The sequence below is a fragment of the Podarcis pityusensis genome (genome assembly GCF_964106645.2).
Source record: "Podarcis pityusensis genome assembly, chromosome: 9".
Taxonomy (NCBI): domain Eukaryota; kingdom Metazoa; phylum Chordata; class Lepidosauria; order Squamata; family Lacertidae; genus Podarcis; species Podarcis pityusensis.
This window is the reverse complement of record NC_138034.1, coordinates 59896142-59918469: the sequence shown is the minus strand read 5'-3', so window position 1 is coordinate 59918469 and position 22328 is coordinate 59896142. Positions and strand designations below refer to the sequence as shown.

At 40.6% G+C, this 22328-nt stretch overlaps 1 protein-coding gene across 7 annotated transcripts in view; it reads left to right on the top strand.

Moving 5' to 3' along the window:
• GRID2 (glutamate ionotropic receptor delta type subunit 2) overlaps nt 1-22328 on the top strand; it is an 847049-nt gene that overhangs the window by 544464 nt on the left and 280257 nt on the right. For all 7 annotated transcript variants that reach the window (XR_013990460.1, XR_013990461.1, XR_013990462.1 and 4 more), the window contains exons 6-8: nt 245-418; nt 6880-7041; nt 14969-15088. Coding sequence is in view for 4 of the 7 variants with exons in the window: in XM_081020726.1 (XP_080876852.1) it covers nt 245-418; nt 6880-7041; nt 14969-15088 (456 nt within the window). In the remaining 3 variants the exon portion in view is untranslated. The remainder of the gene's footprint in view (nt 1-244; nt 419-6879; nt 7042-14968; nt 15089-22328) is intronic.

Below are 22328 nucleotides of genomic sequence, written 5' to 3'. Positions count from 1 at the left end.
CTCAGTTGGTTCCTTAAGGCTAGTCACTATCTCTCAACCCAGCGTACTTCACACAGTTTTTTGTGATGGTAAAATGGAGAGAGAGAGAGAGAACCATGCATGCCACTTTGAGCTCCTTGGACAATAAGGTAGTATTTAAATGTAAGAAATAAAATAAAATCACACACACACACACACACACACACACTTTATAAAGTTGTGATGCCTTACATTTTGGCTGTATTTTCTGTGTTCTATCTTGCAGGAGATCAATGATGCAGACGTGCAGGAGCTGGTGAGGAAGTCCATCGGGAGGTTAACGATTATTCGTCAGAGCTTTCCTGTGCCACATAACATCAGCCAGCGTTGCTTTCGTGGGAACCACCGAATATCTTCATCACTGTGTGATCCTAAAGACCCTTTCTCCCAAAATATGGAGGTACTCTCAAATCTTATAAGTTTGGTGCCCAGCAAGCTCTTTTGACCATCCCATATTTATTTTTTTAAAAAAAGAAGTGTTGGCTTTTCCCCTTTGCTGGTGGTGTTGGTGTGAGGGTTGCCTGTTTTGATGTAAAGGATACTCCTTGGGTTTGTCTACATATTACTGATTGAGGGTTTGTGCATTTTTTTAGAGGAAGCTCTGAGCATCAACAGTATTTCTTCTGTGAGTTTGATATTATTTATTACATTTCCAAATGTGCCCCCAAGCCCCTGAAGGTTTTTGAATTGAATTTTAGGCTTGTATTCTTTTAGGCTTGTATAGGACACATACACACACACACACACACACAGAGAAAGAGAGCACACTTGTGGTCCATGATACAAACAGACCTGCACATTCTGTTTCTGAAGATCAACACTTTTTAAATGAACTGCTTATCTCTTCATTGATTACAAAGATCTTACGTCAAGCCAGACTTTTTAAGCATAGTTCTAATGTTGGGCTTTTCCATTTGAATTTTCTCACTGTCTCCGCTTGCATATAAGGGATTGGTCTATAGCTGTCATTGAATGAATGAATATATGCTTGATCATGACCACAGGCAATCACAGAGGGGTTAAAAAAAATCTAATCAATAAGGATCAAGTCTGAATCAACTGATTCCCCCCATCACTTATGCCATTGTTTAAAAAATGGTCTTTTTTAGTTGTTGCTCTGTTATTAATCCTGCTTATATTTTGTTTTACAACTGTTTTAATGCCCTGTTCTCGTGGTTATCAGACCATAAGTTATTTTGAAGAATTGCTTTTAAAAACCAGAACATAAATATCTAAAATAAATAATTAAATAATTTAAGCAGGAAAATAAAATTGAATGCTGTTGAGTCAGGTGATCTTGAAGTTATGACACCTATTGTTCCTATATATTAGGGTAGGGAACAGGATATAGCTTTACAGGCCTACTTTGACAGGAGGCTGGGGCCACCACCTGTCAATCACTTGCCTTATTTTTTTGGGATTTCAGACACACATATATGACAGCCTTGTATGTTAGGTCACCTCTATAACATGATAACCTCTAGAAGCTATAGACTACAATTCCCATCAATCTGTCATTGACCATGCCAACTGCGACTGATAGGAATTGTAGCCCACAACTTCTAGAGAGTGTCATATGACTACCCTTGCATTGGGTACATCATTTCACCCAGAATCAGAAAACAAATAAGATAAAAATCATTAAAGATGGCAAGTTCTGCCAATAGGTACAAGCTAAGTCTGTCCCTGGGAGCTGAATATAACCAACAATACAGTATGTAATGGATAAGAACTTGTGACTGAAGGCCCCAAATTCACAGCATATTCCTGACAAGCATTTTAGCATATTTCCCATGCATATTTTTCACCAGTTTCATTGCTTGAAATCAAAGGGATTGGAAGAGCCTCCTGAAGAGCAGAGGATATTAAATCAGTTAAATGTCTCAAAAATTTGGTTAGATTTTTTTATGACTATGCCATGAAGAAAAATATGTATTAGGAAACTAATCCATGTCTGCCTGCATGTTAATCTCTTTAATCCTGTTTTTGATTATCCTCTTTGCCAGATCTGCAGGGCTAGCTTTCATTTCATCAGTGTTCAGTTCATATTTGACACAACCCCATCACATTTCTTTGCCCAACTGCTCTATGTCCCTTTTGACATTGGTTACAGAGAATATTTCTTTGGTGGCTTTCGAATGGTCATTTGCTGCACTTTCAGTCAATAGGAGTCGGAAGCTCCATGTAATCAAGATTTGAGACTGTTGGCACCAGCATAGCTGTGAGAACACAGCATGGAGTGTATAGTTGTGTCCTCTAATTTGATGGGTTACCCCAGGCCCCTTTTATCCCTATACAAGAATTGCAGGAGGGGGAAAATCTTCCTATGATTTTTCTTAAAAATGCTGGCATATATAAGCTTCTTCCTCTGAATCATGCAAAGCTTATCACAGCATTTATTTTGAAAGCTTTGAAGCTCGCCATTTCCAAATGGCTTCTTCAGGGTAGGTATCTGTGCAAAACTGAGTACGGTGGTACCTTGGGTTAAGAACTTAATTCGTTCCGGAGGTCCGTTCTTAACCCGAAACCGTTCTTAACCTGAGGCGTGCTTTCACTAATGGGGCCTCCCGCTGCCTCCACGCCGCCGGCACGTGACTTCTGCTCACATCCCGGGGCAAAGTTCACAATCGGGAGCGTCTACTTCCAGGTTAGCGGAGCTCATTACCTGAAGCGTTCATAAGGAGGACAGTATGTAACCTGAGGTTCCACTGTACGTAAATGTTCAATTCTTAATCTGTGATCTATCTATTGCTAACCTTTTATGAAGTCTGGACCTTCTGGCTAGCCTTGATTTCAACTTTAATAAAATTTAGGGAGAGGTGTTCTTTTCAGCCTCGCAATTCCAAACCAAGCCACATCATTGCCATATCACACCACACACAGCTAACAATCAGCAATTAAAGGTGAAACATACTACAGTGGTACCTCGGGTTACAGATACTTCAGGTTAAAGACTCCGCCAACCCAGAAATAGTACCTCAGGTTAAGAACTTTGCTTCAAGATGAGAACAGAAATTGCACGGTGATGGTGCGGCGGCAGCGGGAGGCTCCATTAACTAAAGTGGTACCTCAGGTTAAGAACAGTTTCAGGTTAAGAACGGACCTCCAGAACGAATTAAGTTCTTAACCCGATGTACCACTGTAGAAGGCCTGTAAATCTCACTTGAGACTCTTAATTCTCTTTTCAAATGAGCTAACCATTGATTCCCATTCTATAATTCAAATCCCCTGCCTTTTGAGGTAAGGGACTCTGACAAGATAGCAGGTATTTCTGATAAATGTTCTTCCCATGTTATTCTAGATCAGCCTTCCCCAACCTGCTGCCCTCCAGATGCTGTTGGACTATAACTCCTGTCAATCACTTAAATGTTTTACTACAATCAAGTGGTATTTACATTTCGTTGAATAAATACAACAAATAAATCCCAGACACTGTGTGCAATGATAAGCAATGATGTGAGTTGCAGAGCAACATCTGGGGGAGCACCAGTATAGAGAAGACTGCCATGAACTGATACTTTCAGACCAGACATGGGAAGGTGATTACACAGTGTAAACATTTGAGTAAAGCAATTTTACTCTGATCGTCCAGTCAGTTTTAAGAACCAGCAAGGCTATGAGGTAGACTGTCCTTATTGCTTTCCTGCTGCACACTAACCAGACAGACCCTGGGGTGAGGCATGCGCCTCCTATGTGGGTTATAGCAGCAATGGAAGTCTCTCCACCAGAGGTGGATTTAGGGCAGTGCAAGTGGTGTCGTTACACCAGGTGTGCAGCTGAGGAGGGCATCTTCTGGCTTTGGGAAGGAGGTATAAGTGCTCTGATGGGGTCCTAGAGCCCTCCTTCCTCCTTCCCAAAGCTGGGCAAGTGCTTACCAGGCCTTGCGAAGGAGATTGGGGAAATCTAGGACCCTACCAGAGCCTTGCACCTCCTTCTCAAAGCACGGCTTAAAATGGTGCAATGAGGGCTGGGAGGAGGGCATGAAATGGCCTCACACAGGGCAGCATATTACCAATGTCTGCCCCTACCTCCACTTCTCATGTGCCAGAAGAATATTGTATACCCTAAGCTATCAATTTGCAGGTCCTGATTGGGATATAAACTCAGTTAAACTTGTGAGTTCATTTTAATTTCTGCTTTCCTTTGTGAACTCTTGCATGTTTGAGTATGATTTTTAAAACATCATGGTAAAGCATTTGATTTCAAGAAACCAAGTGGTCATAACTACACGGACTACAAATGTGCACTATTATTTAGGCTGCTTGGAACTGGCTCTCCATATTCCTAGTGTGCTACCTTACTGCCTGTCACCAGTCATTTTCTGTTCCACATGGTTTTTCCAGTCCTTGCCCAGGGTGCCTCTGGCCTGCAGTCAGGCTGGAACACTATTTTTCAAATCATAAGTAAGTACAGTAACACTGTACCTGTACTTCATACCACATCTACTTCCTTCCATTCTTTGCTGATCTCTGTGCCATTCCCCCCTCTCCTCCAGATTATGCTTCGTGAGCACCCTAAGATTGACCATATACATGCTTCTCCTTCCTCCTGAATTTTCCCAAAAATCAAATATTAAAAACTCTATAGTTTTGGTTCTTAGCAAGGTCGTTATTGGTCATGCCCTCATTCCCCCTCAGCAGAACACTGTGGCTTCTGAGAAATGTGCATTAAATCAGTGCCTTCAGGTGAATTATACTGGCGTTAAGAAACCTGTTTTGATTAGGTGTGAGAGCAATAAATATATGAAGCAATCTTTCAATAATCACCATATAGCGTGTTCTGGAGTTACCGTGATTAACAGAGCGTTCTTCTGAGGTCACAGGAAAAAGAGTTTGGAGATGCAGAAATTAACTTGGATATGAATTATTGGTGACTGGAAATGCCATAAGTACTCACCTGAACTATTGGTAAAGGCTTAAAATATCTGTTTAATGTCTGCTGATCACTGTTCTCTAGAGTCCTATTAACAGTTGATAGATGCACTGCAAAATTGCTCCTAAATTAACAAGTATATACATCAATACAAACTGCGATGGTGTTTCAGTATTCCTCCTATACAAAGTTAAGACACTACATTTAAAAGGAAAAGGGGGAAAAAGTCAATTTGTTTGGAAATGATGGTGATGGAAGCTGATGTCATTTATATGCCAAGTGCAGTCTTATTGCCTTTATGTGTCAATTAGAGCCTTATTGTCTTTGCTTCCTGGAAGTTTTAAACGTTTTTTCAAGCCCTGATTTAAGGGATTTATTGCCAAGCCTTCCAAAGACAGATGCCAAAGCTAATTCATAACAAAGCAGGTATTTCAATTGCTCAGGCCATATTTATGACCTTCCCAGCGACAGGTGAGAGGAGCATATGTTAAAAGAGGAAAAAATTCAAATAAATTAAATTGTCAGCTTTAAAATTAATTAAATTATTGCTTTAACCAAAGGAGTCTTAATTTTTCCATGTTTAAATAATAGTATTACAAAGTGGCCATTAAAGTGAGGGTAAAGATAGACAATTGGCAACTGAGAGGCAGCTGCATTATGGACTTGATTTTACTTGTGTGAATCCCTATCACAAAGAGCCAGTCCTCAGGCCTGTACCATGGCAGATGAACTGGTAGAATTCATGAATTATTTTATTTACTAGTTTTAATTTTTTTAACTTACTATATTTATAGCCCACCTTTCTTCAAAGGAGCTTAAGACGCAATAGATAATTATCCCCCTCCATTTTATCCTCATTGCAACCCTGTGAGGTATTTTAGGCTGACAAATAATGACTGTCCCAAGGTCAGCAAATGAGCTTCAGGGGTGAGTAAGGATTTGAACCCTGGGCTCTCTGGTCCAAGTCTAACACTCTTAAGTACTTACATAGATATGACTTAGACACCATTTGCACTACATATTTAATGTAGCATCACACTACTTTAAACAGTCATGACTTTCCTCGAAGAATCCTGGAGGCGCTAGTCGGTTAAGGGAGAACCCTATTCCCCTCACAGAGCTACAATTTGCAGAATGGTTTAATGATCAATCCCTCTTCCCATGGAACTCTGGGAATTGTGTTTTTGTGAGGGGAACAGCATTATCCTAACAACTCTCAGCATCCTTAACCAACTACAGTACCCAGGAATAAGGGAATACGAAATAAAGAGTGGTGTTGTGCCAAAATTTTCTCCCACATTTTTTTCCCTGACCACCCTCCATCAATTAATGAGAAAAGAAATTGCATTTGAAAATTATCATAGGAGAGAGAATATTTTGGTGAAATTCACATGGGTGAATCTGGCTTTTGCTGTGCTTACCTCACTTTTGAGGAGGCCCAAGAGCACTTGTGTCTGTTCTTTCATTTGTTCTCTGCAGCCTTCCCAGGTGCCCACCCTTCAATTAAAGCCCAGGGGAAGACTCTTCCAATGAGACTTTTCCAGATTAGGAAGTACAGGTAATGGAGGAGACTGCAGAATGCTGGGGAAATGTTTGCTGTAAGGAAAAACACACCACTCTCAACCACCTAATAACAACAAGCTCAAAACTCAACCCCCTCAGAAATTCTAAAGTACCATGGGTATGAAGAAGAACAACAACTGAGACTTCTTTCACAAGGGAAGAACACTTAAGAGAAATCAGGAGACAGATTCTGGCACAGCATTAAACTAGAGGATTTCCAACATGTTTATGCTGAAAAATGCAAGCTGAATTAACTCATATGCCGCCTCCTAGACTCAGCCAATTTCCAAGCTGTGAGGCTGCGTTTAAGCTACTGACTGCCTGAGTGGTGACAGCTGGGACAAGCCACAGATGAATTCTGCCTGCATGTGTGTGCTAGCTGCTCACAATTCATTTGTTAATAATAATAATAAATCTCTTTGACAGATTACCAACCTCTACATATATGATACTGTGCTTTTGCTGGCGAACGCTTTCCATAAGAAGCTGGAGGATCGGAAGTGGCACAGCATGGCTAGCTTGACGTGCATTAGGAAGAACTCAAAACCATGGCAAGGAGGCAGATCCATGTTGGATACCATCAAGAAGGTACTTCAGATCCTGCCCTTCTTTGCCTTAAAAAAAATTGTTTTTCCTATTTGTTGCTATCACATTTTGGTAAACTGTGTCTTCTTCCCCCTCCCACAGCTTTGTTCAAACAGACATGGAAAGCTTAATTCATAACTCTTGACACATCTGCTTCTGGGCTTCTAGTGGGTTCATTTTGTTTCCTAAATTGTTGATTTATTTTTTAAAAAACCACATTCTGTTTGTTGCTCTTCCCTACATTTTGCAGCACTCTGTAATCTGAATTTGGAATATGAGTGTGTCACATCAAGGATCTGTCCAAGCCCTCCTTCCCCCTCAAGAGCTTTGATTCTTTTGTGGATTCTCAAGACCATGATTTTCACTAAGCGCTTACAGAGATTATGTGGAAACTTGATTTCCATCAAGTGCTGGCCCTTCTTGTGAATGGGTGTTCCAAGACCTATATCCTGGGGAAAGTATTTGCCTGTGGGGCGTTTAGTACTACATGAATATCAGAAGCAGCTGGTTGTCCACATCAGCCATATGGTTGTGGACTTGTTAGGCCTGCAGAGATTTTAAAGCACAGAAATGCTCGTGTTATTTTTTGAGAGGCAGGAACCAACAAGTCATTATGACATGCAAGATAACAGTGTTTTATTCCAGGTTAATCAATTTGACTTTCACTAACCCCACCTCCACCAGTAAACAAGCACTGAAATAGTGGGCAGATCACTCGCCTTTTTTCTAGACAGATACCCATCCTAATCAGAACCACTTAATAATTGTGCATACAACTGTATACAGGAGCTGCTTCAGATACTTAGAAATGTGTTTTGAACTCTTTCTACTTTTATGGTGAAGAAACTTTCTCCTGTCACATCCATACCACACCTTTAAAGCACATGGTTTCCCCCAGAGAATCCTGGGACCTTTAGTTCACCCCCTCACAGACCTATAATTCACAGCATTCTTAGTAAACTAAGGTATTGTGCTTTAGGTGTGCTTTAAGGATGCTGGAGCAGTGGTTGCCATTGTGGTGCCCTCCACATGTTGTTGAATTACAACTCCTGTCATCCCTGACCATTGGCCATGTTGGCAGGAGCTGACCAGGTTTTGTCCAGCAACAACTGGAGGGCACCACCCTGGCTATCCTTAGCATGGGACACCCTTAAATTGAGACCAAGTCTGTGCTCTTTGGTAACACTAGGCAGCGGGAGACAGTCTGAGAGAGCTTGTCTAAGAAAGGAATGAGTTGAGAGGGAAAGTCTCAGCAGGACTCTTTTCAAGCCGGGTGTCAGAGTGGAAGGAGCCAGCAGGACTGGGACTATCCTGCTGCTTGGTAGTAAGGACAACCTCTGACTCCTCTCTGTCTGAGTCTGTGCTCACACTGTGACTCTCAGCCTCTAACTCTGTCCTGGAAGGCCCTCCTTCTTCTGACCCCCCCCCCCTTGATCACTCATACTTCCTGCTTCTAGCACCTCCCAGCTCGTCCCTTCCCCAGGTTGCTCTTCAGTGTCCCACCACCATGATCCAGGGTCTAAGACATCATCTTCTGTGTCCTCCCTGGGGTCTCTTGGGCAAGCGGCACCCACCACCCTTCCTCATCCAGCCCATGCCTGACACTTGTGTGGATACATCTAAAAGCCTGGGAGTAAGAGGAGGTAGCTATTGGCTACATCAGGGATAACCACGGGGGTCAACTAACCGGCCCCCGAGCCACCCCCAAACCGAGCCACCTGCTCAGCGAGTCCCCGCGTGCTACACTAAACTGGCACAGCGCGGCATAGGGACTCGCTTCTGTTGTGCCGGAAATCGCATCTCCGCAGATGCAGACGCCGGAAATTGTGGGCGCGCACACTCATGTTCGCACACAATCCGGCCTACAGAGGCATCTCTGCTGGAGTGAACCGGCCCAGGCGAGGTAAACCTTGCCGACCCCTGGGCTACATTCTGTCTGTTTTAAATGCTTTCTTTCTTTCTTTCTTTCTTTCTTTCTTTCTTTCTTTCTTTCTTTCTGTCAGTGCAACATCAACCCACTTGCACGCATGATAATTTTGCACTCCAGAGTTTATGAAATCCTTTGCCCTGTCAGCCTGGCTAACATTTCCAGTTTGTCTCCTGCTATGTTCTGCCATTTTAAAAGAGGATAATTAATAAAACAAACAAACAAACAAACAAACTCCTCCTTTCACCTTGCAGCAGTCACTCAGAGTAATGATTAATTTGTCTGAGGCAATTCTCCCTTGCCACGCAAAGAGAAATAGCTAGCCAGATACGATGTGAAAGCAGCACCAAATAAGGGCCAGACAAAATGAAAACAACAACACCTTTTTGTATCTGAAGGATGTAGTGAAATCTCTTCAGAACAATTCAAAAGGTATGGAGATTTCAGAACTTACAGATTTACGGTGTTTTCATTTCCCTTCAGACATATTTAAAATGTGTGTTGTTTTTTTAAGGGCAGGAACCAGCCACAGAATCACAATTTTATAATATGGGATTACAAGTATGAGCTGCAGTATATACCTGACAAAACTACAGAGATATTATTTGACTCATCTCAGACTTGCACTTGATTGTTCTCACAGTATGAAACTTTTTCTGTGGTCTACACCAGGCACCCCCAACCTGTGGCCCTCCAGGTGTTTTGGCCTACAACTCCCATGATCCCTAGCTAACAGGACCAGTGGTCAGGGATGATGGGAATCGTAGTCCAAAACATCTGGAGGGCCAAAGGTTGGGGGTGCCTGGTCTACACTGACAATTAAAAAAACACATATAATTATAAATACCATGAGAAGTCAACAATGCATATAGTTATTTCATACTCCTTTCCCTTGATCATATTATGATTTGTGGGCTGATTCTCACTGGGTAGTAGCAGGTAGATCCTACCTGTCCTCAGTTGGCAAATTTTGAGGTGCCGTTACAACTACGAAGCATCAATTATTTTGTCTATAGTTATGTTTTATCTTTGTTTAATATTACATTTATATCCCACCTTTCCTTCAAGAAGCTCAAACGGGTGTACATTCCCCCCCCCCATCTCTGTTTTACCATCACAACAATTCCTGTGAGGTCGGTCAGGCTTGAGAGACTGAGTGGCCCAAGGTCACCAAGTGAGCTTCCTGACTAAGTGGGGAGTTGAATCCTGTTTCTCCCTCCAACCCCCTTGCTGCACTGACTGTCTTTTAACAAACCTGAGGTTTCTATTTGGATTGTCTGTCCCAAACACCAAAATGCCTTAGGATATCTATGTTGGTAGCCCCTAAGCAAGTGCATTTGGAAGAGCAGGCTCTTGTTGCATTTGTTCTTTGCGGATTTCAATATGAACTGACCTGCTCTGCGTCTCTTAGTGTAATCTGTACATAGCTTTCTTTTGGACTTCACACTTCTCTGAATTTTGCAATGTACTTGGCTCAAACAAAAACTATTAAAATGTATTTAAAATATGCATATTTTTAGATAAATGTTTTTGAAGTGTGTCTTTTGAGAGAAGTACATTTAGAAATGCATTCAAATATATGCATTCAAATACACACACACCTTAAAAAGCAGAGACATCACCTTACCAACAAAGCTCCGTATAATTAAAGCTATGGTTTTCCCAGAAGTGATGTATGGAAGTGGGAGCTGGACCATAAAGAAAGCTGATCGCCAAAGAATTGATGCTTTTGAATTATGGTGCTGGAGGAGACTCTTGAGAATCCCATGGACTGCAAGAAGATCAAACCTATCCATTCTGAAGGAAATCAGCCCTGAGTGTTCACTGAAAGGACAGATCGTGAAGCTGAGGCTCCAAGACTTTGGCCACCTCATGAGAAGAGAAGACTCCCTGGAAAAGATCCTGATGTTGGGAAAGATTGAGGGCACAAGGAGAAGGGGACGACAGAGGACGAGCTGGTTGGACAGTGTTCTCAAAGCTACCAGCATGAGTTTGACCAAACTGCGGGAGGCAGTGGAAGACAGGAGTGCCTGGCGTGCTCTGGTCCATGGGGTCACGAAGAGTCAGACACGACTAAACGACTAAACAACACAAACACACACACACTTATTTAAATGCAGGTTTTCATGCAGATTTTTAAAAATTAAATTAATGTGAAGAGGGGATAGAACAGACTTATGAATGAATGAACGTGAGTGACATGGACCAGAAATGGACTGATCTATCTCTACTTTGAACCAGAACACTTCAATTACCACCTTCTTCCCCATGCCCCAGGATGCCTATTCTTTATAAAGAGAATCTCTTATTCCTCTCCTAAGACAAATTTCCCCGCTTGCCTTTCCACAGGAAAAAGTGCCCAGGTGATGAACAGTTTTGAAGTTCTGGAAGGCTAACTAGGTCTCACCACGCAAATATTAAAAGCAGAGATGCTTTCCCCACCCTTAGTATCTGGCAAGGCTCTCCCATTCTTTGGCTCCTCCAGTCACTCTTGGCAGACCATCTGTCTTGAAGGATTTCAGACTTCTTTTAAGCCATTGTATTCGCTACTCCCAGAGAAGCAAAATAATAGCCACACACTTTTATACTTCTCTTTTTCTGTGCCCAGAACGCAGGTTACATCAAGCAGAATTCAATTAGGATGAGAAATAAATTGATTTTTTCATAAGGGCAGCATAATCCAAATAAGTCCCCCAACTGACAATATTAGATATGAAATTTGCAGAATATTATATATTGTTCTAATGTGTGTGTGAATCACTTCAAAGAGCCGGGGTGTGGGGGAGAGCGATCTACCTGGAGGGATTTTGCTTCTGAAATAAGCTGCAGCAAAATTGTGCTTGATAGATAAAAGTGGCTCTTAAGGTTAGCTCTCCAAGTGTATAAAACTCCAGGTGGCAGCAGTAACGATTCACACATGTTCTTGGCTAGATTCTGGGCTGAGCTTTGGTTGTGGCTCCTTAGTGGGAATAATCAATTTCTAATTTCTTTTCTGGTTTCAGACTATTACCTCTGGGCTTTTGGTTTTTAATGCTTCTCCTTCAATTTTTAGCTTGTGGAAACCCACAGAGTCTGAACCGCATAAACAATAGCAATTGGGCTTTCTAGAGGTTCAGACATAGCTCTTGTTAATGGTGCTGTGGCTAATTTTCCCTCGGCATTTGACAGATAAAGAGTTTACAGTTTAGACATGACCTTTTTGCCTCTTTGTAAAGCACAGCACATAATGTGTGACTCCAGCTGCTAAATCTTTGTTGTGGTTCTGTGTCCTGCCCCCCTCCCCTCTCCATCTTCCAGAGCATCAATCGGGCTACTCAAAATGTGGCTCTTCACTTGCAAATAAAGAGGTCATCCATTTTCAGTATTAATATAATATTGCTGCTTGGTTAAAGGAAGCTACAATTTTCCAAGCAGTTAGCTTGTATTAGAGAGTAAGGTGTGATCCAGAATCATTAAAATAGATGGAAGATTGCCACCAACTTGCAGTGCACTGTGTGGACCGTACACTGGGATACTGAGATACTTCACTGACCACATTGCCACATTATCCCTTCTAATTAGCTGATTATGATTCAGTAATTGCAGCTCTACAATTTGATTTATGCAATATAAGGAATCATTGATTTTGATGACCACATTTGGGGTTCTTGGTTTCAATGGGTTTTGTAATCTGTAAGCCTTGGCTTCTTCATACAGTCAGAGGTACTGAAGCGCGTTGTTTTGAATACTGCCAAACTCAGTCCTGGGGTATGGTTGCCACCCATCCCTGTAATAATGTGATCGTCCTTTTTTTTGAAGAAAAGTGCACCATGTCCTGTTTGGACTTTAAATGGGATGCTTTTTTTCACATATTCACATATATATGCTTTTCTCCTCCCTTGCATGTGAGAAATTATTGGAAACATTTTCTATCACTGCAAGCTATTACAAATTCCCATTGTGTGGCTCTGTTCTCCCATAAATAAAGCTGCTTGTGGAAATGGCCAATGCAAATTACATCGTCTTTAAATTCGATATGAGCCCAGCAAAATTAGCAAAAGTAATGTTGGTCACAATAACCATTTGAGCCCAAAATAAACACATGCGCATCCAAATATTGTCAGGAACCATAATAAATGCTACAGCATTCTTTTTATATATAAAATTGGAATCCATCAAGATATTTCTTCCTTTTGGGGGCAAAACAACTCTTTCCATTACTCAAACCTCTGACAATTTCCCCATTAGTCAGTAAAGACACTTCAAGAATACGCGAACACGCTGGTAATATGAAATAATGGCAGTGCTAGAAAAATATCAATTTCCATTTGTAATCTATGTAAATTATTAAAGTAAGGCTGATAGCAACAATACAAGCTAAAGAAAAATGATGCTGCAGTATTGCATTGGGCTGTGTCCCCCACCCCCACCCCAGGCCTTCCCAGTCACATTTGTTTAGGTTACTGACAAAAAGCAAGTTTTCATGTGCCCTGTGGAAAGGGGAATCGCAGAGGCTGTATTCCTGGTGCCTCATGCATCATCCATGGCTCTGACGGCTACATTCTGATTTCAGACTCCTTATTGTCAGTGATGGAGAGTGATGATTTATGAAGCAGAAAAGCCAAGACTTGATTTTTCTGCTAGCCGATTAGGCTTTGGCTAAGAAAAATTGTGTTTTGGGTTGTAGATGCGGCAAATTTGATATGGAAGACACCGATAGAGAATAAATACACAATGCAGTCATTTTGTTTTTGCAGTTTCTATCTTGAGCATGTCTACTCTTCTAAGAGATGGTGAGAGGTTTGGGGAAGGTTAGGGAGAAAATGAGCTGAGGAAACAAAAATTCTAACCTTGTGTTTCTGTTCAGTGTCTTATCGAAGTCTGTACTGTGCGATCCTTTCTATACTGCTCTGAAGACATTTAAAGATTTGACAGATCTGATTGATTCAAAAGCGTGTATTACAAACCTCTGGAAACCATCTCTCTTCAAAACGCAGAAGTGACTGCAAGTTTAGATCCACTGGCATGTCTAAGCTCCCTACATGTGGAGAGCTAGTGCATCAGGGAGAAGGGCTCTAGCCTAGTCTTGTCTGTGATATACTAGTTTTCTATATGTGTGGGGAAGCATTCAAGCATGTGGTTCCCCCATCAGCATTCTCAAGTGATACAGTCAGTTAAAGCTTCAACAGTTGGCTCTGCCATGTTTGATATAACAGAATGAGTCCTGGGAGGTCTGCATGGACAGGTTTAAGCCTAGGGTTCGGAGTGGAATGGGTTCGACTGAATTCAGGTTTCAAAGTGATCTTGCCTGAGCCACACTGATCAAGCCCAGGTACAGATTGGAATGCAAGTCTACCTTGGGATCCACAGTCCAAGATTCCACGAAGATGTGGTTTGATGGCACTGCCTTTCTTTTCCTTTCTAGTTTTTAATGAAGACAGGCCCAGCTGCCTGGAGGAATGGCTAATTTGAAGGCATTGTTTTGAAGTGACCAAGCTACTGTTTGCATTACTGGTTCTGTTGGCATTAGCAATGAGAAGAAAGATCTACCAGAAAATGTCATGCCCTAATTCTGCCAAATCGGACTTTCCACTTAGAAACATTTGCATTGCCCAGAGTAAAGATTGTGAGGCTGTGCCCCAAACCATGCTTACCTGGGAATAAACCCCACTGAATTCAATAGGAATGACTTCTGAGCAGATATGGTTAGGATTTGCAAAGTGCTTTGCCTTCTAGCAACCTTGGCCTTTGTAAAACCTGGCATAATCTGAGCTGCTACTTTTACAAATGAATTAATAGTAGGTTTTAATTTTGCTAAATATGACTAATAATATCTTACTCCAATTCTGAGTGTTAAAAAGTTCATGCATACATAAAGGGAGGAGCAACAATATTGTGAACTGGGTGGCTAAATTTTGCCATTTTAAACTTTTTCACATTTTCAATCACTGCAAACCTATATTTTGCAGAAATTAATACATGGCTATGTCTGAATTTTATGCTCATCCTTTTTTGTGCACCCAGGGAGGAGTGAACGGCTTAACAGGAGAACTGGAATTTGCAGAAAATGGTGGGAATCCTAATGTCCTTTTTGAAATCTTGGGTACCAACTATGGAGAAGAACTTAGCAGAGGCATCCGCAAGGTGAGAATAGATTTCCTAATTCTTACTTGTCTGTGTGGTTTCTTTTTGTGTTGAAAAAGTTAAATATTCCTTAAAGAAGAAGAATGCCTAACCTACTATTAATTCAATTTAGCACTAAGGAGATCGTTCTGTCAACACGTCTCCTTTCCAGAAAGAATGATTCCCACCCTGTTCTGGAGGGTTCTCTTAACCCATTCAAGCAGATTTGTTGAGGGCACCGGGGCAGGGGGAGGAAAAGAAGGGGAGAAGACCCACTGCATTAGTGGGACTCATTGCACTGACTTCTGCTAGTGCAAAAACTTAGTTGAATCCAGCCCCCCCACCCTCCTGCCATGTAAGTGATAATGCAGGTGATATTGTGTACAAGTGTACAAGTGATATTGTACGGATGGAGATATAGATATATATTACTTTCTGATTTTCAAATAGCATTTTGGAGTTATTTGACTAAAGCTGGGGTGAGGAACGTGTGGCTGTTTAGATGCAATTCTCACCATCCCTGACCATTGGCCATGCTGTCTGGGACGGGTGGGTTGTAATCCCAGAATATCGGGGAGGGGGGGCTACAACAGGGTCTGATTTGATGCTAGGCACTTAGCTTCACTGAAAGCAAAATGTTGTGGTGAATTCAAAGGTGCCCACTTAAGCAAAACATCCAAGGGATTCCAAGGGAATCAAAAAGGGTATTAATAATCTTACCAAAATGTCTCAGGGCATCTCCACACATTCCTAGGTCAGCTTCACCTGTGCATTAAGGTTGCTGTTCTATAACAGCATTTTCAGTCTAGTCGGTTCTGCATTGAAATACATGCAGCAATATCTTGGTGGTTTGCTAGTGATGAGATGCTTATATTTTTAGAAGTTCAGAATCACAAAAAAAAATCCTCTCAAAATTATGTACAGTGGTACCTCGGGTTACAGACACTTCAGGTTACAGACTCCTCTAACCCAGAAATAGTACCTCAGGTTAAGAACTTTGCTTCAGGATGAGGACAGAAATCGTGTGATGGCAGCAGCGGGAGGCCCCATTAGCTAAAGTGGTACCTCAGGTTAAGAACAGTTTCAGGTTAAGAACGGACCTCCAGAACGAATTAAGTTTTTAACCTGAGTTAACCTGAGTATTCTAGTATGACAGCCTCCCATTTTATTATGAATAAATGATAGCATTTCTAGAAATGACTCTAATAGAATGGACGTTAGAGGAATGATTTAACAGGAGCCTGAAATTTAGGCTTACCCCTGCCCAAAGACACACATTGCTTCAGTCTTGAAAGGAACAACTTAGCTTTACATTTTTCCCCAAGTTTTTCTATTATACTACAAAGGACAAACCGAATGTACCTTAAGGTTAGTTAAGATGGTATGAAAGATTATAGAGGGGAAACTCCTGTTGAGATGATATTAGTGTTTTCATCTTTAGCAGCTATTTTTCCAGAGTGATCTGAGGTAGTGCAGAATGTCTAGACACACATTATCTTCCTAGGTCAAAGAAAGACTGATTACATGTTCTTTCTTGGAGCCATCCCTATCCAGCAAGCCAAAGCTAGTAATAGCCAAGCTGAAAAATGATTATTAAAAACAGTGGGATTTCTTTGCATGATGTGCAACAGTATCGTTTCTCATTCAAGTGTGGTCACACTACATGTTTTATTTTTGGAATACATAGAAATGGGAATGTGGCCTGGGGTGATGGCAAAGTCAATAGAACTCTGCTGTACATCATTAATCTATTTTCATGCCATGGCAGGGGGAAAATAGAAAAAAAAGAGGGGGGAAATGCTGAAAGAGAAATATCCCCGCAGCCTTGAAATACTACTTCTTGTTGTTTCTCTGTAGGTCCAACTGCTGACTTTTAAAATTAATTTTGGTCAGATCACATTTTGTGGCATCTTTTTGTTTTTAGCCCTTTTAAAAAGGAAAACAAAATGTAGATAAAGCTCTGGCTCAGAGGTCTCTGTGCACTGCCTTCCTTTAACAAACAAATCCGGAAAAGTCAAGTTGCTATAGTTGTTTGTTGTATTTTAAATGTCACCAATTGAAAATAAGAGGACTCTTTGGCATGTTATCTAAAAGCAGTGAAAGAAGTGGCATAAGTGATTCATGCTTTCTTTTCCTTACATTTTGGGTTTATTTGCATGCTATAGTTCAGTGGCAAAATAACTGCTTTGCAGGTAGGGCTAGGAGAAACCCTCATGAAATCTCAGAAAGCTGCTGTCAGTCAGTGTAGTCATTACTGAATTCAGTGGACCAGTGGTGTAATCTTCCTGTGTTCCAGCATTCCAGTTTGGGACCTGTGCACTTTCCTAATGTAAGGGCACAGAAGCATGGGAAGAGAAAGTATGAATCCCTGCATACATGAAGTTTCTGCAGAACTTCCAAAGCAGCCCTTGCAAATGGGGTTGGGGGTGTATGTGTTATCTTTTGAGAGTGTGGGTAAGGCTAATAGCATTTGTACCCTTTATGAGTTTACATCATCTGATATGATAAATTAGGGCCTTTCTAGAAATTGGCGTGGAAATAAGAAATTATAGCTGAAGACCAATTTAAAGCAAAGTTGGTGTTACCTTCTTTGCTCTTTTATGTATTAATATAATTGTCTGAGTTTCAACAAACTCACAATTTCCTATTATATATGCAGTCATTTAGAAACAATGCAAAAGTTATGAGACTTCTCATCTTTAATGAAACCACGTCAATACACAATTATCATTTGGAATTACTATTATTATTATTATTATTATTATTATTATTATACCCTGCCCATATAGCTGGGTTTCCCCAGCCACTCTGGGTGGCTCCCAACAGAGGACTAAAAACAGAATAAAACTTCAAACATTAAAACGTCCCTAAATGATTTCTTTAGCATCATTGTATATTAATGGTCGCAGATAAACTTCTATGTCTTCCAAGATATCAGATATAATATATCCAATGTTGTAAATTAGTTAACAGTCATATCATAGCTGGAATCTCACCACTGCTGTAACCTCTCCATCATCTGCCTCTACCAATTATTTCAGTCTTATGTGGGAGTTGAAGAGGTCAAATAACACTGCAACAGATTCTTAAAGAGAGCAAGTTCTTCCATTAGAGGAAGGATATTGTTTTTTCCTTTAGAGGAAAGGATGAAAGACCAAAGACCCCACGCACAAATAGAAAGCTGGGAGTTTCTGAAATGCTCATAACAATATCCTTTCCCCATAACACCACATTTTTCAACATTCCTTTGGATGTAATTGTCATCACATGTTTATTACTGTCACTTTATACTCCTAGTTTATTAATTTATTTATTAATGAAACAGAATTAAGTGAGTCATGAGCAAGCACCTGTAAATTGGCCTCCACATGCCTGAAAAAATGTGCCTTATGTTTCAAAGCACAAATTCATCTTGGACAACATTGTTTAGTCAATGTTTTGAGGTTCTTAATCACAATTGTCAGTTTTCATATTTTAGAAGCAATGCATACTCCGTTGCTTAAAGTCTGATATATAGTGTCATGGGGATAAGGAAAGATTTTTGGACGTAATAATAAAATACACCAGTACACAAATTCATATAGCTGTACACTAAATCCAGACAGACATTTTACAAGAAATATAGGTATATATAAATTAAGAGTGTTTGTTTTTATATGTTAGAAACCACGCTCTTAAGATTTTGTACCTATACTTTTGAGCATATATCTATCACTTTTATTTAGACTTTTAATATATTTATTTACATATTTTGTGAAATCTGTTCTACAGTCTTGTTCATCCACCAGTGGATTAGATCACTATCATTTTTACTTTATATAATGCAGAAAAATAGTATCTTTCCCAAGACAGAGTCCTTACTTAAGATGTGGTCAGTCACAGTGGTGTTTGTGCCATGTTTGGGGGACATCTCAGTTTAATACCACATTGTGTATCTTACAGAACTGGTCTGTATCATTTTCTGCAGCTGTCATTACAAAAGTAAGCGAAATAACCAGTATCATATCCCATACTCTCTGACATTCTTTCCCCCAACAAATCAATGATGCAGAGTGGCATATATTTCCATGTTGCATTTTCCTCCTGTGAATCATTTACTCTCATCTCATTGTGCATTTCCTGTACCCATATTCCACATAAGTGGCTGAAGACAGAATCAGGCCTTCTAGTGCCACCCATGATATATGGTTCTCCCAAAGGATAAGCATAAAAAAGCATTAGTTTAGGGGTAGAGTACAGAACCATTCCATTTGTCTTATTGTTTTTATTATCAAATATCAACCATTTTTCTTGAGAGCCAATTCCCACATCCACTTGGGGGAGGCGTATGGTGAAATGGCCATGTATCGGTTTCCGAGGGGATTTTGATGTGGAAAACAAAATCGTGAAGCTTCTCAAACACATGCTGAGATTGCAAACCAGTGCCAAATGAAGGCATGATCATGTTCACATCCTATTGTTCCCAAGGCACTCAGTGTGTCGTGCAGGAGCTATGAAACACATCATCCTCTACTATCATTCTAACCAGGCTTCCCACAGGTAGCAGATGGTTCCTACACAATAGGCTGCCTATGGCAGGTACTTGGAATGCAAGGAGCTCATCATTGCCAGTTCATGGCTCAGCCTTTGCCAAATGGCTTTTGCGTGTTTCAGCATGAGCTGCAGAGGGATTCCGACTCGCCTTTTCGATATATAATGGTGAGAGTTTATGCAGTAACAAATGCTTGAATGGAGAATGCCATAGTGTTTTGACATCTGTTTGGTTGGCATTTGACATTTGGTTGGTATGTATTTTTTGACATTTACTTTTTGGAGTGGCGTGCTCCCACCCACCCAGTTCCGTACTACTGAAATACAAACTATTATGCCTCTAAATAACAAGACTAACAAGACCCACAAACAAAGGAACAACAGCAACAAAGCGGGTGACCCTCAGGAGTAACCCTTTTGTATGCTAGCGGCACTGCAGAAAATAAAACAAGAGGAAAGGGAGATAAAATAAATGTACCAGGAGAGGAGGGGGAGAAACCATTCATGTTTCTTTCAGCATTCCTACTCTCATAAACTAGATGTTGCACGGATGTGTCCAAGCTGTAGTCTCCCATTACAGTGTGTGTGTGTGTGTGTGTGTGTGTGTGTGTGTAATTTGCTAGGAAAACGCTAATCACTATCAGTGCTAAACTGGGGGAGGGTTTTGCGCTAACTTCAATAATATCCTCAAATACAGCATTTTACCTTTTCAAGGGGGTTGGGGTGGCATCCATATGTGAAAATTAAAAGAATGCATCACTAAGGCAGGGACTAATTGTGCTCCTTGCCCTTGGTGGCTTGAAGAGTCAAGCCTGATTCAATGTGAATAGCCCTACCCTTTCATTTGCCTAGCCCCACCCTAGGTTCTGCTCTGTGGTCATGTAAGGGTGTGACAGAATGTAGAGAACTAGTTTCTTAAACTGTTGTGCATCAGTACGTAAAACACATCCTTTCTTAAGCACTCTTTGGAATAGAGTGCATTATTGCTTATCATATGAATTATTGCAGTAATGGGGTGAATGGGCTTGGAAGTCATGAAGTTCCGGGGGGATTTTAATCCAGATTTCCCACATGAGATGTAGGGAAAGAATGCAACTAAAGGGTGTGAAATTTGGCAATTAAGGGTGCTTCAAGGGGGGAGGGTCTCTGTAAGACACAGTTCAGTGCTCTGTGTAAGAACTACTGAGTACTTGACAAGTTAATGACAAAATATATCTTTTTCCTCAAGTCTTTGGGAGTCGATGATAAAAACGATGATTGTGTGTCTCTTCCTCCCTTCCCCCGTTGTCATTGCTTCTCAGTAACAGGGTTTTTAATTTATGAGTTTTAATTGTGTTTTAAAGTGAACTGCAATAACTGAATACCAAAATAAGGCAATAAAAATCCAAAATCCAATGTGTCTCAAAATCTACTATAGTATAAAATCAGCAGCAGAAGATAAAATGAATACAGCAAAGTTCACCACAGCACCAAAGATTCACAGACATTGAAACTCCAAAACGTACCGAGAAATGTCCAAGGTCAAGCAACAGAGGTAATCTTGGGGTTCATAGCAATTTTGGGGAATACTGCAAGAATGCCCTTGTAGCTACTTAAGGACATACACTTCACGGTTTGAGAACCATGGACCTATTATTGCCACTCTTGCTTGACCTTGCTTGCCAATCCTTAAAAGACATGTTCTGCCATTGTTCTTTGTGTAAAGACTTTTGGATCAGGGATTACGTTGTTGAATGAACTAAAGTGGCTTTGAGATTATTACGCTCCTTGCTGATTGAGGGCACTTCATTAAGCCCTGTTAAAGTGCCTTAGTGCTGTAATTGATTGGTAGTCAATTCTCCTACTGTACAAATGGAAGTGAGTTATATAAAAAAAGCTTTTAGGAACAAGCAGTAAACACTCATGAAGAAAGGGGAAAGTGGTACTGTTGACTCTTTCAACAGAATCAAAGCGTTGGTGATTAAACAAGGGGAATATTGTCACTATTTTTGGAGACATATGGCACTCAGCAGGTGCCACATTGGCTGGTCTTTGATCACAGTAACCTCATTGCTGAACTTGGATACAACAGATTTTATTAACATGTCTTCATATATGTCTTCTATCAGCAAAAGAGCTTTACTTTTGTGAATACAGAAATGCATACTTTTATATGACATCCATACATATGAAATTATGAGTCTGTCTTGTATAACAAAACAAAATATTCAAAATAAAAAAAAAAATCCTTCCAGTAGCACCTTTAAGACCAACTAAGTTAGTTCTTGGTATGAGCTTTCGTGTGCAAGCACACTTCTTCAGAAGAAGTGTGCTTGCACACGAAAGCTCATACCAAGAACTAACTTAGTTGGTCTTAAAGGTGCTACTGGAAGGATTTTTTTTTATTTTGACTATGGCAGACCAACACGGCTACCTATCTGTAACTAAAACAAAATATTGATTCTAATGCTTTTAGGTTGTTGTTAATATTATTATTATTATTATAACAATTTGTTTGCCACACTTCATCTGTAGATCTCAGAGTGCTTCACAACATAACAATACAAGATAAAAAACACAAAATGCATAATATAACAAAAACAAGAACAAACCAGTAAGTCCCCCATACCCCAGAAACACATTTAAAAGGGTACAGGGTGTTAATCAGCCAAAGGCCTGGTTGAAGAGGAATGTTTTCGCCTGGCATACACTCAGCTGGATTGTACATTACCTTGCCCTGATTTGGCCCAAT